Source organism: Miniopterus schreibersii (assembly GCF_964146895.1).
Source record: "Miniopterus schreibersii genome assembly, chromosome: 6".
Lineage (NCBI taxonomy): Eukaryota > Metazoa > Chordata > Mammalia > Chiroptera > Miniopteridae > Miniopterus > Miniopterus schreibersii.
Window position 1 is genome coordinate 49,909,452 of NC_138107.1, and position 20,358 is coordinate 49,929,809.

General features: G+C 36.9%; 1 protein-coding gene across 7 annotated transcripts in view; it reads right to left on the reverse strand.

Annotated features, from left to right (window-relative positions):
- The window catches only part of ASCC3 (activating signal cointegrator 1 complex subunit 3), a 219,494-nt gene extending 204,396 nt beyond the window's left edge, over positions 1-15,098 (reverse strand). For 2 of the 7 annotated variants that reach the window (XM_081140696.1, XM_081140701.1), the window contains exons 1-3: positions 14,944-15,098; positions 2,898-3,022; positions 805-955 (exon numbers count right to left, since the gene is read on the reverse strand). In XM_081140696.1, coding sequence (XP_080996822.1) covers positions 805-955; positions 2,898-2,987 — 241 coding nt within the window. In that variant the 5' untranslated portion in view covers positions 2,988-3,022; positions 14,944-15,098. Of the gene's footprint in view, positions 1-804; positions 956-2,897; positions 3,023-14,464; positions 14,552-14,767 lie in introns of those variants that run through there. The other 5 variants (XM_081140697.1, XM_081140698.1, XM_081140700.1 and 2 more) reach the window with 5 other exon arrangements.
- Between the last annotated feature and the right edge of the window lie 5,260 nt (positions 15,099-20,358).

Sequence of the window (20,358 nt, forward strand, 5' to 3'; positions counted from 1 at the left end):
AGAACATTCTCGCAAGAAAAACGGCACTACAAAGACCCCCAAACAGGCACTAGCTGGGTGGGTCTGAGGCAATGAGAGAAGGCCATGTGTCTGAAGCACAGTCAGTGAAGGGAAGGACGAGTCAAAGTCATAGAGAAAGGTGGAGGACAGATTACACAGGGCCAGATCAGTTTGAACCTTTTGTAGGTAATAAACCTGAATTTGAAAATTTTAAAACTATAGTAGTGTTAACTATGCTTTTTAGTTATCAGATTCTGAAATGTGATAATAAATGTCAATGAAAAAACTCAGATTTTTACCAGAGTCATTGTTTTGCTTTATTTTGTTTTGTTTTCAACCTTGGGAAAGTAGTGTGTGTTAAGCATAAAGTAATTACAATCCCCTCCAAGTACATTCAACTGATGAGACTGTTAGTGTTTGACAGAAATTAAAGCAAAGTTCAGATTCAGTGCTGCCCTCACCATGTGCCAGGTGAGCATCTATAAGACTGAGCTACATCGCTTTTAAGGTTCCCTCAAGCTATATTAAAATTTTAACTCACCCTATTCTTATTTCAAGCAAGACAGTGGTTTTCAAACTCTAAATTCCTATAAAGTCCTCATGTTTGATTATACTATAATTATTCGTTTACTTCTGCCTCCCTGACTTTATCCTAAGCTCCTTAATAGATAAGATAGTCTTTTCATAATTATGAATACTAGCTTGGAAATGTTAGTTAGCCTACACTTTCTATAGCATACAATTTAAAAGAAATCTATTTCTGAACCTTAGTGGTTCTTTTAAGAAAATAAAACAAAACTATACCTATTTGTTTTGCAGCCTGCAATATATCTTTTAAGTCTTCATTTACACTTTGCATTTCACTCTTCTCCAGTTTTTCATTCAAAAATTTTACTATCTTCTTCCATGTCAGGTCCAAACCTACAATTTGTTCATGAAGTTTAGATCGCTTCATCTGAAATGCAAAAAATAATACAGAGACACAGTGGTTAAAGGTTTTCTTAAATCCATCACTTATCACATGTATTTTGCATTACATTATACAACACAAGAATTCAAAATTGTATGTATTCACATCAAAATTTATAGCTCCCAGAAGGAGACTTATTTGAATGAGTTTAAAAAGAATCTCATTTCTTTAAAAGATATGGTTAATAAAAGCTTTTTTATAGTTTTAATCACAATGAAAAATCATTATGAAATTATTTTCATACAGCAAAGTAAAAAGCAAAAAGTCCTACATTCAGGTGAAAACAGGTAACATCCCACATGTACCTTTTCTCTATTTTTCTGCTTTGTTTTTAACAAAGCTTGGACCATATTGTATATAAGAACTTTGTCATGCTTTTGATGAAAGGCATTTAAAGAAAATTAGATTCCTATGATGAGTTGAATACATTCAAACCAGCATTGCTCTCCTAAGTATGATTCTAGAACAGGTTAGGCATCCAGGAGATTCTTAACTACACGCACTCTTTTTTTAAGATTATAAATCTTTCAATTCTCTAGAACTGACACAGTAAGTAATAAAATATTTACTTCATACCACTGGCCTTGATCCATGAATTAAACTTCAAGAGGTCCCTGACCAACTGAAAAAGTAGTGAGTCAGATAGAAAACTGTAATGTTCCTCTTGGTTGTACTGATAATACTGAGTAATTCACTATTACTTCCCTGCCTCAGTTTTCTAATTTAAAATGGAGCTAATTAATCTGGGTTTAGGGAGAAGAAAATGGGTAAATGTAGAGATGAAGTAAGATTAACCACAAATTGAATTAAGTCATTATAATGGGTCACAGTACATAAAGCTTCATCTTTTCTTTCTCTTTTGTATATGTTGGATATATCCCAAAATAAAAAGTTAAATTAAAATGAAGCTCATTATATCTGCCACTTTCTTTCCTCGGGGGGGGGGGGGGGGGAAATGTGTTTAAAAGCCTACAAGAATAAATGAAATGACATAGGATAAGCATGCAGTCCTTATACACTTTCAAATTTTAAAATCTTCTATTGTATCTCTAATACAAAAGCACCTGTAAAGGGGCTTGTTTAGGTGAAGACAGAAAATAATTCAAGTTGAAGATAGCAATATTAATTAATTGTATAGAACATACTGTTATTTTAATTGCTGTGAAAATGCAAAATAGCTCCCATCCTAAAAAAGGTTAACTGTTTTGTTTGTAGCAAAATTCTGTATCATCTTTAGAGGAAAAATCTACCTAAAGACTGTTATAAATCTTTTCTTCCTAGTATCAATCTTTAAGTGAAGATATTAATTATAAAACTGCATAAGGACTTTAAGCAATAAAATTCTAACCTGCTAGGATTCTACAATAGAGTCAAATAAGTCAGCAAAGTGACTGTTGTTTTTATAAAAACAGCATAGTGCCAATTCCTTCATATACTATATTATATGGCCCATTCCTTCATAAGTACAGTTCATATATCTTCAGGACTACAAATTCCACAACCAATTATAAAGATGAGACAGAAGTCAATTATGAGACCAGGTACTGAGTTTAAAAGAGTAAAAATCATATTTCCCATGTTATGGTACAGACACTGTTTCTCTCCATCAAATAAGAATCTTACCAGAGACCCCAAAACTTACTCAGATAATCTAGGAGTAAATTATGGGATTAAATTACAAAATTAACTGTAGCAGGAATTTAGCAACAGAAAAATTAACAAAGGATTCAATACCATAGTTCTGATTATTCTCTTTGATAATACAGTCATATGTGCTTCAGATAAATATTCCCATTAGTACACAACAGTATACACATTCTTCTTAGTAGATAAAACATACCATTTTAATCACACAGAACTGAGAAAAAGAATGTCAAATATTTGCCCATATCTAAGTTTATAATGGTTTTCATCTAAAAAAATTTACCTTTAAGTCAGTCACTTCTTCATTATAATTATCTTGCTTGGTGACATTTGAAAAGGAGCGCAAGGCTCCTGTGAGACGAGGTAAAGCCATCTCTTATTCAATCAGTGATCCATGCAATAAGAAACCTGAAAATGAAACAAAACAAGATGATATTTATCTGTTGGGAGGGGTGGAGGAGGAACTCAAACTCAACAAACTAACCTGTATAAGAGAGAGAGAAAAAATTTGTTAAAAAAGCAATTGCTACCAATGTTGACTAATTCTCCAGACACATTTTGTACCTGTGAAGTTGGTTTTTTATGTTTTTTACAACACACTGGCTATGTTGGGAGAAAGGAAAAAGAAACAAACAAAATACGCACGGTAGGTACTTGTGGGTACTACCTTAGCATTACTTAAAAGTAAGTTCTACAGATTCCCAAGTACGGGTCTCAAATACTGCATTACTACTGACAATAATACTGAGAGAGGAAAGAAAACACTTGCGCATCTTTTCTCCAGTACCGTTTTATCCTGATTGCATCTCACATTATCCCTTGTTTTCAGAGTCTCACTGCCTTCCCCCCTCCACCTAAAAGCACTTGCATTAGTGGTCCCTACTTAGAATGCTCTTTCAATGTTCATATAGCTGACTCCTTGACACACAGGTCTTGGCTTAAAAGATACCACCTGAGAGGGTCCTTTCTTAACCACTCAATCTAAGAAAGGGCAGCTACTCAATTACTGTCTATCAAAGCACAAAACTTCAATTCTCTTTTATAGCACTAACTAATGTTTGACATTTACTTGTTTATTTACTTATATATGTGTTGTGTCACCCCACAAAAAGGTTCATGTTTCTGTCACTCACTAATTACTTGGTAAATAGTAAAAGGAAGAAAAAGGGAGAAAAGGAGACAATGGTAACAGGGAAACTAAAGAATAGGAGAGGAAAGATTTCAAGTAGCTGGGGAAGGGAAGAACTCCCATGGAAAGAAAAAAGTCAGATGACATGATCTAATCTCCCTGTTTACATGCTGACAACTAAACAACTAACTTTCTAGCAAATAGACTAATAATATTTACTGTTAGGGGAGTCCTTATCTATGGAATACTCTTAGAGCTTATCCTGGTTAAAGACTGCTTATTATAACAAAACTACAATCTACGGATTTTTAAGGCATGGCTCCCTGAAGAATGTCACATATGCTATACAGGTCTTTAGGACAATTCTCAAACAGGAATATTTTGTCCCTTATGGTCATTTGGCAATATCTGGTGACATTTTAAGTTGTCATAACTGGAGGGTAGGGGGAAATACTACTGGCTTCTGGTGGGTAGACACCAGTGATGCTGCTAAACATCCTATAATACACAGGACAGCCTCCTGACAACAAAAAATTATCCAGCCCAGGGATTTTCAACCAGTGTGCTCCAAGAGGCACACTGGTGCACTGCAAGAATTTTTAAAATGTGCAATAACTGATGATCTAGTCAGGAGCACTGACCTCTTTTCTCTTAGACTGTCAAATTAAAAAATGACAACAGCCAACAAAACAGTCATCTTATGTAAATAAATCAAAATTATACTTTTTTTTTATCAGATCAGCAAAAAATATATTTTTTGGTTTACCGCAGAATTTTAGTAATTAGTTTATGTGTGCCATGAAATGAAAAAAGTTGAAAATCACTGATGTAGCCCAAAAATGTCAACAGTGCAAGATTACGAAACCCCACTCTAGAATCTAAAATAGAGTTGTTTTATAAAGCAGGCACTTCCTACAGTGTGAAAGGACCCACAAAACTCAATTAAGAGACCTCAATGATTATTTTGGACCAAAGACGATGTGCCCAATGTGGGAAGGGGGCCATACAGAATGTCTCAGACCACTCCCTGTTTTTGCTCTTCTTGATTGCTTATATCCTTAAAGTTATTACAAAGTTTAACACTTGGAAAAATCTCTGACTCCTATATTAGAATGATGAGATACAAAATAATTATGTGAAATGTTTAACAAAATAAGAGATAATTTAAAAATAATGAAGAATAAAAATAAGAAATGACTAGGCAAATTTGAAAATAGAATTTTTAGAATTAAAAATATATACTTGTTAAATTAAAAAACAATAAATGGATAGGTTAAACAACAGATGATACACAACAAAAGAGAAAAGTGATGACCTGGAAGAGAGAGACAGCTATGAATAACCCAATATGATATTATAAATCAACAAAGTATAGATTAAAGAGGACAAAGAGAAACAAGTCCAAATATATCAAATCAATAAATACAAATAAATTCAACTTAACAATGAAAATATTGACAAACCAAATCACTAAAAAGCAGTCAACCAAATACTTGATCTACACCTATAGCATAGGACAAAGAAAGGCTGAAAGTTAAGGCATAAAATAAGATCTTCCTGTATTATGCTGCTACAAAAGTAGCAAAAATATCAAATCAGACAAAATAGATTTTAAACAAAAGGTATTAATAGAAATTTAAAAAACTTCTCTTTATAATAAAAGATACAGCACTAAGAAGACATAATAATTTTGAATTTGTAGGTATACAGGATGAAATTTAAAATAAATTAAAATTAGTAGAACTCCAGGAGAAAGTGACAAGTCCAACATCAAAGTGAAAGTTCAATAACTGATCGACTATTGATCAGTCAAATCAACAAAATTTCAGTAAAGATATGAGACTTGAGCAGTGAAATTAGTAAGTTTAATTTAATGAACATATACAAAAACCTGTACCTAATGATTAGAAAAATACATATTCTTCTCAAGTACATCAGTAACAGTTTAATATGGTCTATGTCTAATAGGCCATAAAGCAAATCTCAACAAATTTCAACAATTAAGTATCATACAGACCAGGGGGCCAGCAAACTTTTCCTGTCTAAAGAGAGAAAATAAATATTTTAGGTCTGGCAGGCCACCATGCAGTCTCTGCCCCATCGTCTTTGCTTTATTATTTTTTTTAAAAAACAAACACACACTTTAAAAGTATAAAAATCATTCCTGGGCTCAGGGTGACCAAATTAGTTTGCTGACCCCCCTATATAGGTCACATTTGCTAAGCAAAATATAATTAGATTAGAAATCAGAAACAAAAAAGATAAAGCAAAAAACAAATGATTACACTGCAAATCAGTAAGGAAATGGTATCAGAACAGCTTGGGAAAAGAACAGCTGATTATATCACACTAAAAAATTTAATCAGAAAAGTAAAATGATCCATTTTAAATTTCTACTACCCACTGGGAATGAATTTTGGAGAACATTTCTAAAAACAAGATGATTCAGGGAATCACATCTGTATTTTTCTAAATAACACTGTCTGGAGCATTTGAAAGAAGAAATCAAAGCAGGAGTCAGTGGAGCGCACAAAGAAGACATTCTCAAACTTTAGTATTCATCAAAGTCATCTGAAGGGCTTCTCAAATTGCTGAGCCCCACCATGAAATTTCCTGATTCACCCCCAACTTTCTGAACCAGCAGATCAGATGGCACTGAGATGGGGCACTGTCGAGATCAGAATTCAGGAAACATCAGCGTTATACATATAATCCTCTATTATGCCATTTTAAAAGGGGGTCATATTCCATAGTAAATCCTAAAGAAAATTTTTATCCCCTATTCCTTACTTTTATTGTGCCTTACTTCCACCAATTGGTTAATGTAGTGGAGTCACATTTAATTATATGAATCAAACAAATACAATATGCCAAATAAAAGGTATAAACAGAAAAAAAACGATACTGGAGATTCTGGCAACTATCTCATAAATTGAATGCATGCTCTAGAATGAATGGAGAATAAGCAATAAGAATACGTTGCTCCCTTAGGCTGTTTCAATCACCATATGCATCTCAAACTGTGAACATCTTGCTGCATTGCATGATTCCAATGTTTAAAACTATGTTCCCTTTCTAAAACAATATAAAACATGGCCACTAAACATAAGCCAACTTTTTCACCTAGTTCATCTGAAGAAACTGTGCTATGTTCCAAGTCTGGAGGAAAAACATGGCTGTGTAGGACATACTGAGAGATGGTATGCTGTGACAACCTGGTGTCCTAAGGGATTTTCAAGGGAAATTTCAATTATTCATTATTTCCACCCAACAAGTTCACGTTAGATCCTAATTCATTCTCAAGCAAGAAGCAAGTACTGTTGAATAGTTTCCAATAAAATTAGAAAACATACTTGGAGCATGGATAACAAAGAAAGCAAGGGAAAGATAAACACATACATACAAGGTGTGGCAAAAGTAGGTTTACAGTTACTCATATGGAAAATAATACAATAATTAATAAATAATAATACAAGAATAAACTGTTTGCATACTTACAACTGTATGCCCCACCCTGCATATACATTTTTATATGTCAAAATATAAAATGGTTTGTTAAAAATAAAATTTGTATGAGGTTCTTATACTCCAACTACTTACTTAATATTAACTCCAGGTTTCCTACCAAAAGGTGGGGGATGAGGGAGATAAACCTGGGCAGGCTCATAACCATAAACCAAATTATCTTTGTATTCCACGAAGCCCCCAGAGTTATATTAATTTTACTTTTATCAAAGCGTAAGAAAAGCTTTTCTTTTTATTCTTTTTAAATATTTTAATTGATTTTTTTAGAGAAAGGGGAAAGGAGGGGGGAGAGAGAGAGAAATATTGATGTGAGAGCAAAACATCAACTGGCTGCCTCCTACATGCTCCCTACCCAGGACTGAACCTGCAACTTGGGCACGTGCCCTGACCAGGAATAGGCAACCTTTCAGGGCACAGGATATCGCCCAACCAATTGAGCCAGACGAGCCAGGGCAGGAAAGCTTTTCTTTTAAATGCCCTTGGAAAACAAGTGGCTAGAATAAGATATCAGCACCAGGTGAGAACGAGAATACTTAGAAAGAACATGCCACAAGGATCAAACAAGCACACATATTACTCTAGAGAACACAGGAAGCAGGCCCACTATATGCTAGACAGTGCTTATTTTATTTCTCCCAACACTGGCCCAGTGGAAAGGTCCTGGCCCAGAATATCTGAGCAAGGCAAAATTCCCATTTCACCCCAATCTCTGGGCCTGTGAAAGATAGACCCAAGGAATTTATGCCTGTCCCTTAATAAACCCTCAAAAGTTTACTCTGAATTGAAATACCTCCTCTCAAGAGGTACCCTCACACACCAAACCAAAACTCTAGTGACGCTCTGGAACCGGCCTTAGCTATTTACAAAGAAAGGGTTTTCCTGACCTTGTACACTTGTTCCTCTGTACCACAATTACATGGAGCACCATTACATTCCTCGTTATGAGCTCTGCAACTGGTGACCCTTTAGAAATCTGATTCAAGTTTTTACACCCAAATAACTAGAATTATATACTCCAAGTCCAAAAAATATTTATCCAAGGGTTTGATGGCCTTAATCTTCACTTACTGTTTTGTGAGCAGAAGAGGAAATTCTTAAAAAGAACTAACACCGACGCTATGTAAAAGAAATTGCCATACATTTGGTAATAGCAGATGATCTCTTTCCACTTCTCTCAGTAGAAAAAAACTAGACACTACAATCAGGAATCAAATTAATGTGGTAATCATGAAATATAAAATCAGGTAGTAAATTACTAATTAATTAGGCACTATGAACTAGAACAAATAGTAAGGATTCTATTGTGCTACAATATTGCATTTAACATATGCTTTACTCGGCCTTTCAGAAAGTATTGCCATGACCATTATTTCAATATTTATGAATAAAAACTTACTTATAACAGGGTACTCTCTTTCCCTTTGTATCAGTCAGAAATGTGCCCTGACAAGAATTTTTTTTTTATGTGCCTTGTTCTGACCTCAACCATCATTTTCCTACCAGATTCCATCCACTGTTACTCACAGCTTCCTAAACTGAAAGATGTTTGATAGGGTCAAGCCTATACTTCTCATTCTTTCTTATAGTCTAATTTCCAAGCCATTTTTCTTAACACTACAAATCAGAGGAAAAACAGGTTTTGTCACTGACACCTCCAACTTTTAAAATTTAATTACTAAAAGAAGCACCATGCTTCAAACATCATCAAACACTAGGAACGTATTTTTGAAATTCACTTTTTCTGATGTTTTAAAAATTATAGCATGTCACCTTAAATTTTCTAATAGTATTGTGATCATTTCTCTATGGATTGCTGGTTAACAATTTTTACACTGAAGATATCAGAAAATCGTATTTGTTGGCTTTTTAATAAAAATTACAACTGGAAAGGTTGAACAATGACGTTTTTCAATGCTTTATAAAATTTTCTATGTAAGTATAGACCATAAAATAACTGGGTCACTAAATACTAGATGCTGTTTTCTGAACTTAAAAATACCTTTAAAAAGTTATCTGCACTGCCTAGTGTCAGTACATTATCAAATTTAAGCATTCTTTTTCAATGAGTGACTTCTAAATAGTTGAAGATACCTGGCACCCTACTTTAAGCCTTCTCTTTACCAAGCTAATTAGTCCCATTTCATTCCTTCAATCCCCCTCATTATGCCTTGGTTTCTATCCTGTTACACAGGAATACATAGGCAGAAACATACATGAGAACTATATACAACAGCTCCAAGACAGTGGATTGAGGGGGAGGGGAGAGAAGCAAAAAAAGAAAAAATATTAACAATAGTTTTTAAAAAAACAAGCAAATAAAGCAAATATTGATACTTATTACATCTACATTGCAAGTACATCAGTGTTTGTTACATTATTTTCTGAAATTTTCCACATTCTTGAAACAGACCATAATTGAAAGTTTTAATTAAAATTTTAAATAAACACAAAAGGCTAATGAGAGTGGTAATAGTTGTGAACGCATCAAACTTAATGTCTGGCAAATAGTAGGTTCTAAAAACACTACCTGAAAATTCTCAGGCTTATGAGTGACTGAACCTCTGAGTGCTGTTTTTTGTTTAATTTTTTTTATTTATTGATTTGAGAGAAAGAAACATCAATTTGTCGTTCCACTTACTTATGCATTCACTGACTGATTCCTTTATGTGCCCTGAACAGGGATCGAACCTGCAACCTTGGCATATCAGGATGACATTTCAACCAAGTAAGTTGCCCAGCCATTGCCTGGGTGCTCTTTTACTATTCCCACCCATAATGTGCTTCAATTCTATTTAACCTAAATCACTTCTGCCATTTCCAATCAAGAGTCCATTTTCCATTCTCCTTAGCATAAAATAAGGAAGCAGATTAAGTAGTTCAATAAATCTACTTTCTCTTTTTTAACATCCTAACACTCTAAGAAACAGACTGATGAATATGGCTTAAAAATTGAGTTAATCTTAATGTTTCTTCAAGGATGAATCCCAGGTCTTAAAATCTTTGTTTATTGGTCCTTGGATTGTGTACTCTCCACGTCTAATTCATATTCTTTAAAAATATCCAGGCACAGTATATCAGTTTCTAGATATCTTCCTATTCTTGATCATCAGAGTTATGTTTTACTTCACCGTCAAGATTACATTTTCAAGAGACCTAAACTCTGATGACCTAGCTTTGTGATTGTACTCTCAGATTAAGAATCATACAAAACCTTTCCTCTCAATTACAGCTGCAAGATTTAGGAGATAAAAATATATAGGCTATGAAGTTAAATTTGAATTTCAGATAACAAATAATTTAGTATAATATGTCCCGTGCAACATTTGGGACATATTTAAATGGGACACACTTATACTAAAAAAAAATTTATTTTTGTATTAAAAAATTACATATACACATATATTCTGCTTGTTTTCAGCTTCATCCAAGAGAATGAGTCCCACAAGGGTGGGAATTTTTTCTTTGTTCACTGCAGTATCCACAGCCACCTAAAGCAGTGACTGAGGCATAGTAGGTTCTCATAAATATTTGTGTAATGCCTGGATGGGTGGATTGACAGGAAAGATAAAGGGAGGCCAATGCTGCCACAAAAAAAGGATTGACTGTATTTACAGGTCTGGATTCCCATATATTTATTTTTAATGCTTATATCATCCTTACTTCAATAACTTAAAAATATATTTTCACAGAAATTAGTTTATTTCAGTTCCTAAAAAGAGATGTTTTACAAACTAGTGAGTTCAATCAAACACAAAATAAATCAAAATCTAGCATCATTTATTCAACTCATAATGCCATTTTTCTCAAAGAACTCAAAAACTTACACCTACATAAATTTATTAAAATTATTACTTGGGTATGCATTTTCAAAATCTCAAGCTAATAAAGCAGAAAAGCAAAAGCAAGGGTAAAAGAAAAGTTGGTATTTGTTAGAAACTCTAGGGTAGGAGTGGGCTAGGGTAGGGTAGGAATATCATAGTAGAATGTAGCAATGGTTTTCACTCATGTAACTGACACTTCTTAACCAGCATTTCTACCACATGCTAGACACCAGGCAGATGGCCATGGTGAGCAAAATCAATGTGGTACCTGTCCTTGTGAAGTTTATAGTCTGGTGGGGAAGACAAGCCAATTAAACATGGCAATACAAAATAAGACTGCTATAAAAAGTAGTAGTAAAGAGTGTGATCAGAACAGAAAGGTTGGAAAGGGGAAGCAGCTTTCTTATACAGAGATCTCAGGTATGAAGAGTTGCACAGGTAAAGAGAGCAACATGTTCCAGCTGAGGGGGGAGAACATTTCACATTCAAGAAACTGAAAAGATGACTGGAGTGTAGTGGTCAATGAACAATGTGGTAAGAGACAGAACTGGAGACAGGTAAGAACCAGGTCATGAAGAGCCTTATGTCATGTTGTAGAGAAATTATTCTGAGAGTAAAAAAATTTCCAAAAGTTTTTTACTTGAGCTGTGCTTAATAAGGATTACTACAACTGCAGTGAAGGCGATGGACCACAAGAAGGCAAGACTGGAAAGCAGAAAGATATTAGGAGACTGCTGCAGTAATACAGATGAAAAACAAAGAGGATAGGTTCCTGGACTGAAGTAATGATAGTGATTTAGAGAAAAGTGGATGAATCCAAGTGATTAAATCAAATATATTTGGCTTGCTTGGATTATCTGTATTTGTGGTGGGGTAAAGGGCAAAGATCCAGGCCAACTTCCACATTTATAGATCAGATTGATGGTACAATTCACTAAACTATGGGGATTTCTTTTTAGGGGGAGGGGAGTGGCAGAAATATCATGAATTCAATCACAAACAAGTTGAGTTTGAGATGTCTGTATGACATTCAAGCAGAAATGTTCAGTAAAAGTTGAATATTCAGGTTTGGAAGAGAAGACTGGTTTAGGATATAAATTTCAGAATCATTTGGAATACCATGGGAAGAGAGAAAAATCACCCAAGGATTTGTGTATAGACTAAGAAGAAATAGCAGCAAAAGATGGAGAAACATGAGCCTTTAAGAAATAAATAGGTGGAAAAGGTCTACAAAAGAGATTTTCAACAGTAGAAGACCAAAAAGGGCCAGGGGAAAACCAGAAGTATGATGTCTCCAAAACCCAGTGAAGAATGGGTTTTAAGAAACAGGTACTGCAAACCATATCAAATGATGTCAAGAAATGTGGTAAAATGCCCAATGAATTCATATTTTCAGCAATATTCTTGCAGCGTTCTGTTTCTAATAAATACAAACGAAAAACTGAAGTAAAATCATCACTCTTCAAACTCCCTAATAACTCACTCATTTTTTCCCAAGTTGACGGCCAAAATAAGTGACTTAGGATTGCAACTTTTTCCCTTTTTAAATCAGTGACTAAATCCCCATTTTGCTAATTTAGGGTTGGTCAAGGGAGCATTCACTGGCCAAACATTAATATTTTTCCTTGCCAGAAGTCAATTCACTGGACAGTCTCGCAAAGCCAGCATCTTGATTATAATCTCCAAAAGTGCAGAAGTAGTATAGGATCTTGCTTTTCCCTGGTATCTGGCATAGTTCTTGGTCTGTGCCAAGGAACTCAATAACTATTTGCTAAATGAGGTGTACTCAGAGCATTAGTCTGTGAAGCTTTCCAGAAATCATTTTTAGGTTATTCTTTACCACTCCAATCCCCAGAGTAGAGACAGCACTAATACTTTTGCAAAGCTTCCTTCACTCCTTAAAGAATGCTCAGAAAAGACTATTTAGCCCAGCCTGGTAGCTTAGTTGGTTCAGTATCTTCCTGTGCACCAACAGTTGCTGGTTCAATTCCTGGGTCAGGGCACATGCTTGGGTTTGGGGATGGATCCCTTGTTGGGGAGCTTATGGAAAGCAACCGAAAGATATTTCTCCTCTCACATCGATGTTTCTCTCTCTCTCTCTCTCTCTCTCTCCCCCCGCCCTCTCTCTAAGCATGTCCTCGGTGAGGATTAAATAAAAATCTTTAGAAAACACTGTTTAGTGAGTCTCCAAGGTACAACTTAAAGCAGATCTCATTTTAGAAAATGCATGTACACTGGAGAAAAATGAACAAAAATTATTTTTGCAAACTGAGTATCACTATAATATTAATTTCTTCTTATAAATCACTTATATAGAATTTTATAACTAAGTTTCTTAAGTCAAGATGGAGGTGTATTTATTTCTATTACAAATAAGAGCAGAATTTAATATTTTTATATTGTTCCATCTGATTAGCCCTGTTGGGCATTTTATTCACTTTCAAGAAAGTAAAGAAATTTTTCTGAAAAGACAACTTAACTTGTCTCATCAGTAAGCAAGAATTTCCTCTCTTGTAATGGAACATGTTTTCCTTTAATCATATCTGTATGCCAATGTTTCTTAGCTATACAAACTGAGTAACTTGATAGTCACTAATAATTTCAAAATGACCTAGCAAGACTTTGAAAATGCTAGAAAACATTAATGACAAAAGAAAACTGGTTAGCAGGGATCAAGAAAGCTAAGCCATGAAAAATAAATTTACTCAAATAAAATTACTTAGCCTACATTTAATTGGCATCTCTAGGGAGACTTTTTCTGATGCAAGACTATTATTAAAAATAAAAGGTGAACAGGAGCATAATCCAGAGTAGAATCAAAAGCTGAACTCTCAACTTCTGACAACACTTTGAAAATCAGAGATATAATTTCAATCTATGAGATATAAAATCTAGTGATGGAAATATCAGCTATTCAATCTAACCTTACTTAGGGAAAGAAAGAAAATACGATTACTAGTAAGAACTGCACATGTGATTTCATTCATATGAAACTTTTAGCCACCACTAAAATTACACTTCTTTTAAGCCAAAGAACAGCAAGATACATGGACACACTGCATTCAATAAATTAGTTAATTTGTGATAAGAAGCCTTTTTAAAATAACTGCCCAGGTACCCACACCTCCCTATCTCGGGCACGCACACACATGGGCGCGCACACATTTACTCATTTCAAAATGACATTCTAGACTACTCGACTGCTGAATCCACTCACAATTCACCACGGTCAGCTCCCTACCCAGTCTATCTACTTTTCAGTGCAGGCGTAAAAAAAACAAGGAAGCAACATTCTCTCCCAGAACCTACGCGAAGAAAACGAAAAAGTTACCAGGGCTTTGGAAACAAACAAAAAAACTAATTAAAACAAATTACCCACGCACAAGAAAGAGAAATCACCAGAAGTGGTCATCACTTTGTGGCCTAACACCTGGGAAAAGTGTGGCTCGGCTCGTGTCTGTGATCCTCCGCCCCCGCGTACAATGTCCGAGAACGGGACGAACCCGTCGGAGGTGCCGGGCAGTCCGAGGCCGGGAGGGATGACAGCTCGGGCTGGCCTCCCGGGCTGAACGGAATCGGCGGAGGGGCGAGCCGGGTCGCGTCGCCGCCGCGCAGTCCCCGCCCCCGCCAGCCTCCGGGGCCGCGGCGCCCCGTCTCCTCCCACCGCCCCCTCCTCACCTCCCGGCTCCAGCTCACGCGCTGCCCATCCCTCCTTCAGCTCCAGCTCCGCGCCTCCCTCCCTTTCGGTTTTATTTTTCCTTCCCACGCCAGGTGGGGCGCGTGGGGCAGAGCTGAGGATGCCAGCAGGCCGCGCCCTGGCCCGCACCCCCGCCCGCACCCCACGCCGGGCTTGCCTGGGTCTCTCCCAGCTCCAGCACACGGCCAGCGAGGGTCAGGCCGCCGCCCCGCGACAGACGTACAAACCGGCCTCTGGGGACGGGGCGGAGCGGGCGCGGGCCAACACGTCACCCGCCCGCTGCGGCGCCAACGTCGGCACGTCGCTCCCTCCGTCCCGCCCTCCCGCGTGCGCGCGCCGCCTCCCCGCCTCCCGGCCTCCGAGCTGCGAGAAGGGCAGAGCCTGAGGCAAGGGCCCGCCCCCGGACGGGCGTGGGCGCGGCGCGCGTGCCCCGGACTCCGCGGTCTGGAGCGTGCCCAGCCCTGGCCTGGTTTGCGTTCTGCAGCTCGTGGTCGTGTGAGGGTCTAACTCTGCAATCACTTGAGTTGGCTGAATCTTCCCCCTGCCCTAGCCTGGAAGGTGAAGACATGGAGAAAGTAATTCCTCCTAAAGGTAAGGGAGAGAAGAGCAGAGAGTATGTATGAAGAACCAGGTAATTGCCATAGTCATCACCAGCCAGAGCTTCCGGCTTCTGCATACTTTATACACGGTTCCCTGGTTTCAAGTCCTGCTTTCTTAAGCTTTCTGGATTCTCAGTTTACTTCTCTTCAAGTTATCTCTGCTAGTCGGCCCTTTGGTTGGACCACCCCCACCAAAAACAAAACACCTGACAACTGACTGTTCTCTGGCTCAATTGAAAAAAACAGGAAGACAACATTCAAAAATTAACTAACCTCAAGAACTGTACAGTGTATGTGTGTATAGTTCTGCACTAAAAGCCAGACATGCAAAGATGGAATTGAAACCGTCCTAAGCGACCCTCAGGTTCTTAGGGCCTGCTGGCCTGAAGCCAAACACAGGACACAGGTGCTGGTGGAAGGAAAGAGGTTTATTCAAGTGCAGATCACCTAAGAAGATGGGAGACTCATCCCAAAGCCCAACTTAGCATCTCAGTGCAGGCAGGGGTTTTTATAAGGGGATCTTGGAAAGAGGGGAACTAAGGAATTCTGGCTATGTGCACTTTCACATTCCAGCTCTCAGGTGGTTTTGATGTTCTCTTTGGGGTGTGTCAGCGTCTGGTATTTTTTTCTCTATATGGGTTTTACTGCTGATATCTGGGGACAGAATGTTGCAGGCCTAGCCAGCCATGAGCATCTGCTATACTCCTGTGGTCAAGGCCAGCAAAAAGGGAAGTGGAACTCCTGCTGCCTGTAACATGCTTAAATATGAAACTATTAATATTTTAGACTATTAGTTTTGTTAGTATATTCTTATTTTTAAATCTTGGTTGGTTAGTTAATTAAATGTGAGGTTTTATATACCCTATTACAAAGTGAGTTACTAATGTATCATAGCACCCTTTTTCTCTCCCATCCCCCCCCCCATAAGGCATGTATTTTGTGTCCTGGTTGAACTGTGTTTTATAGAGAGGCAGCCAATAGTGATCCAGTGATACTCTTCAGTGGACAAACCACATCTGGAGTTCTATGTTCAGTTCTAGATTGAGCACTTTAAGAAGACCTCAAAGAAGTTGGAATTATTTCAGAGGAGAGCAAAAAGGATGAAGAGAACTCAAAAGTATGACCAATGAAGAAGTAGTGATTAAACTTGGGAGGATTTTTATAAAAGAGAAAAAGCTACTGGGACTATATCCAAATAAGTAAAGACCCATTGTGTGACTTAGATTTGTTTCATGTAGTCTTAAGAGGTGCACACTTAAGAGAAACAGATTTCAGGTCCTGAAAAGAAGATTCCCTTCTAGCACTAGCCCGAGAAGTTTTCTGCCTTAGGATGGATGGAAGCCCTCACCACTGGATTTGACTTTAAGTAGATTCTTAAGGTTTACTTAAAAGGGACTAGGAGCAGGGGAGCCATGAATCAAGAGAAAAATTAGGTGATGGTTTTGTTAAAGCTACTTCCAACCTTAAGATCCAACCAGTCCACAGTCCCAGCCTTAAAAGAATTTACAGGTTAGCTATGACACAAGACAAATGCATGAAAAGGTAAATATTCCCATGAGGCTATATGATAATGAGCGGTACTAACAATAAATGCTAGAATCCACATGACAGAATATTCTCATTACAGTTCCAGAGACTTAATGGAGAAGGAAGGAATGAAAATAGACTGTGTCTAGGACTGCCCTATCTAGTAGGGTAGCCACTAGACAAATGTGCTTATTTACATTTGAAATGTGGCAAATCCAAATTGAGATGTGCAGTAAGTGTGATATACACACCAGAATTGGAAAACTTAATACCCCCCAAAATGTAAAATATCTTAATTCTTATGTTGAAATAATATTTATTATTAATAATTAATTCTTATGTTGGTGTATGTTGGGTCAATATGTTAAAATTAATTTCACCTGTTTATTTTTCCCTTTCTAATGTGGTTACTAGAAAATTACAATATATGGCTTGCATCTTATTTCTGTTAGATAGTCGTGGCCAAAGAAATATACTTCATTGAACTCTCAGAACTATCTTTGTCTTCTTGTAGTCCTTGGGGGATTTCCAAAGTGTTAATGGGAAAACAGTCTGATGACAATATTTCTAAGGAAGAGAAGCAAGACTGTTTAGAAAGCATGCCCTGAGCAAGGGTAAGGAAACAAAACTAAAGATGTACTTGATGATAGTGAGTCACCTGTTTGTCTATAATGAAAGGTTCACTAGAAGATAATGACAATGTTAAAGTTAGATAGAAACTAGTCTGTAAAGTAGAATTTATTTATAAAATCTTTCATGTGCAAATTATAAAAGGCTTATTTGTAGGATTGATTCTAGAGAATACAGCACATTGAATTTAAAGTCCAAGTTGTGGCTGATGGTAGCCTAAAGGCTAAAAATAGCCAACTTGGTAGTTTATAAACAGGTTTCATTTCTGGTTCTTGCTCTATGTTGTATCCACAAGTACTAGCAGAATGCCTGACACATAGTAGACAGCAAATGTTTGTTAAATCAATACAGTTTTTTTTACACTCAGTGTTTCCCTTATTACGTGACTAAGAACTTAACATTTTTAAATTGAGGTACAGGTCTAAAAAACAATTGAGGTGTGCTAAAGTGAGACTACTACCCAAATCAAGATATAGACCATTTTCAACACTCCATAATACTCCCTATGGCCTTCCCAATCAGCACTCAAATCTCTCTATCCCTCCCCAGCCACTCTGACTTCTGTCAACATTGATTAGTATTCCCGGTTTTGAAATTCACATAAATGAAATCATATCGTATATCACTCAACATATTTTCATGTTGTTGACACCTGGCCATAATAATTTGCAACACTTGTTGATACTTGAAAGATATATTTTCCACCCTTTATTTTAAAAGTATTTTCTTATGGGAAAACCTCATAAAGGTGTTTATTATAGAGTAATGTACATTCGAGTTGTCATTGATCTTTAAACTTTAAAGACAGGTTGTACTTACTTTAAGGGTAGGCGAGGTCAGCATAAACTCCATCCGGTACCATTATAGTACAACTTGGTACTTCAAAAATGACTGTCAAGTTAACTTGCTGTGACTCTTTTGCTCAAACACACCTGAAAATTCCTTATGAAAAGTTTAGATCAACTACAAAGTTAGAGGCACAGTCCCCACCCTTACTTCTGACACTAACTGCAAGTTTGTGGAGGGATTCCCTAAACTACCTCAGTTTCACTAATTTGTTGTAAAGACTCGTGGAACTCACTGAAAGCTATTACACTTGTGGTTATGGCTTATTAAAGGGAAAGGATCCAGATTAAGATCAGCCAAAGGAAGACATACCTAGAGCAGAGTCTAGGAGGGTTTCCAATACAGAGCTTCATTTGCCTTCTAGCCATTGAATCAGAAAACATTATCATTTCAGCATCGAAGCATGACAATATGCATGGACTACTGCCTATAACGGAGGCTTATGGGTGCTTGGTGACCAGAGTTTTGGGGAAACTTCATCATGTGGGCATGATTGATTACCCACTTGATTAATCTCAGTTTCCAGGTCCACTTACCCTGTGTGACTCAAAGTCCAAAGTCACATTGTTGGTCTTTTGGGCTGGCTGGCCCCAAACCTGACTATGTGGGTGTGCCAACCCCGACCTTAAATCATATTGTTAGACTACCCAGTATGACCCAAGACCCTCAGGCAAACAGCAGATCCTGCAAGGCTGAGGGCAAAGACCAGACCTTCTCTTTGGGCAAGCTCAAGTTCTTTTCTACATACCCCCTAAATATTACTTCACTTCTCTAACTAGAGAATTTAGTGTTTCCAAAGCCTGCAACTGATTTATTTCTTTAAAAAAATAATTGTCGTGTGAATGGTATCCCAAAAAATGTATACACACACTTTGAATAATTATAAAGGCAATGTTTATAAAACAATAAACATTTTCAAAATTGAGCTATTGGCTGTTAAAGTGTGTATACATTTGGGGGGGGGGCACCCTGTATATTACTAAGATTACTGACCTGTAATTCATTTGTTTGTTCTTTTTAAAGTTGACAACAGCTACAAAATAAAATGGAGAGTTTTCCAGTAGACTGTAAAGCTAGAACTGACCATAAATGAAAGACAAGGCTGAGTAGCAACATTTCAGTGATTTTGAGGCTGGGTAAGTGTACAAGACTCCCCCAGAAAGAATATAAACTTCTGAAGACCTTGATAAGGAACAGTGAAATTGTAAAAATTGTCTCTATATTTTGAACATTCTTTCTTTACATTAATGTATTGAGGAGTCATCACTGAGGAATGAATACCATTACAGTTTAAAATGAAATTAAGAGATTTAAAGGTTAGGTACCACTTACTATTATTGATATCGTGTTTCTGTTTAAAATAATTTTTAACTACTCATATAGATTTAGCTTTTTTTTTTTTAGTTTAGATATAAGTTGCAATTTTTTGTTCTTGTTAAGATATAGTAGAGATATAGGACTGGAACTGATGAAATAGACTGGAGACTAAATGCCACCTTTGCAGCTCAAACAGGGCAAGGGCAGTGAAATCAATCAAATCACAGGTCTGCCAGGCAGCTATTATAGAGTCATTGGTCAGGAAGGGCAAGGTTTGTCAGGCATAAGATTCTGATTTCATAGGCTTGAGAGGCTCAGACTGAAAGCTGTATTGCACTAACTCTGCAGATTGATCTGAAGGTTCATTCATCCATTCATTCAATTTTGACATATATTGAGAACCTACTGTGAGTCAGCAGACACACTAGCAGACAAGATAAACACTGTGTTGGTTTTTACAGGTAATAGCTAACATTCACTGTGCATCTACCTGCTGTTTACTAGTCACTGTGCTAAGTACTCTTCCTGGAATACTAAGAGGGTGTATTACTCTTTTAATAATAAGTGATTTTATCTAGATTTCACAGGTAAGGAAATTGAATCTCTAAGAGGTTGATCAGGCTGGAAGAGAATGTCTAAGGACCACTTGTCCC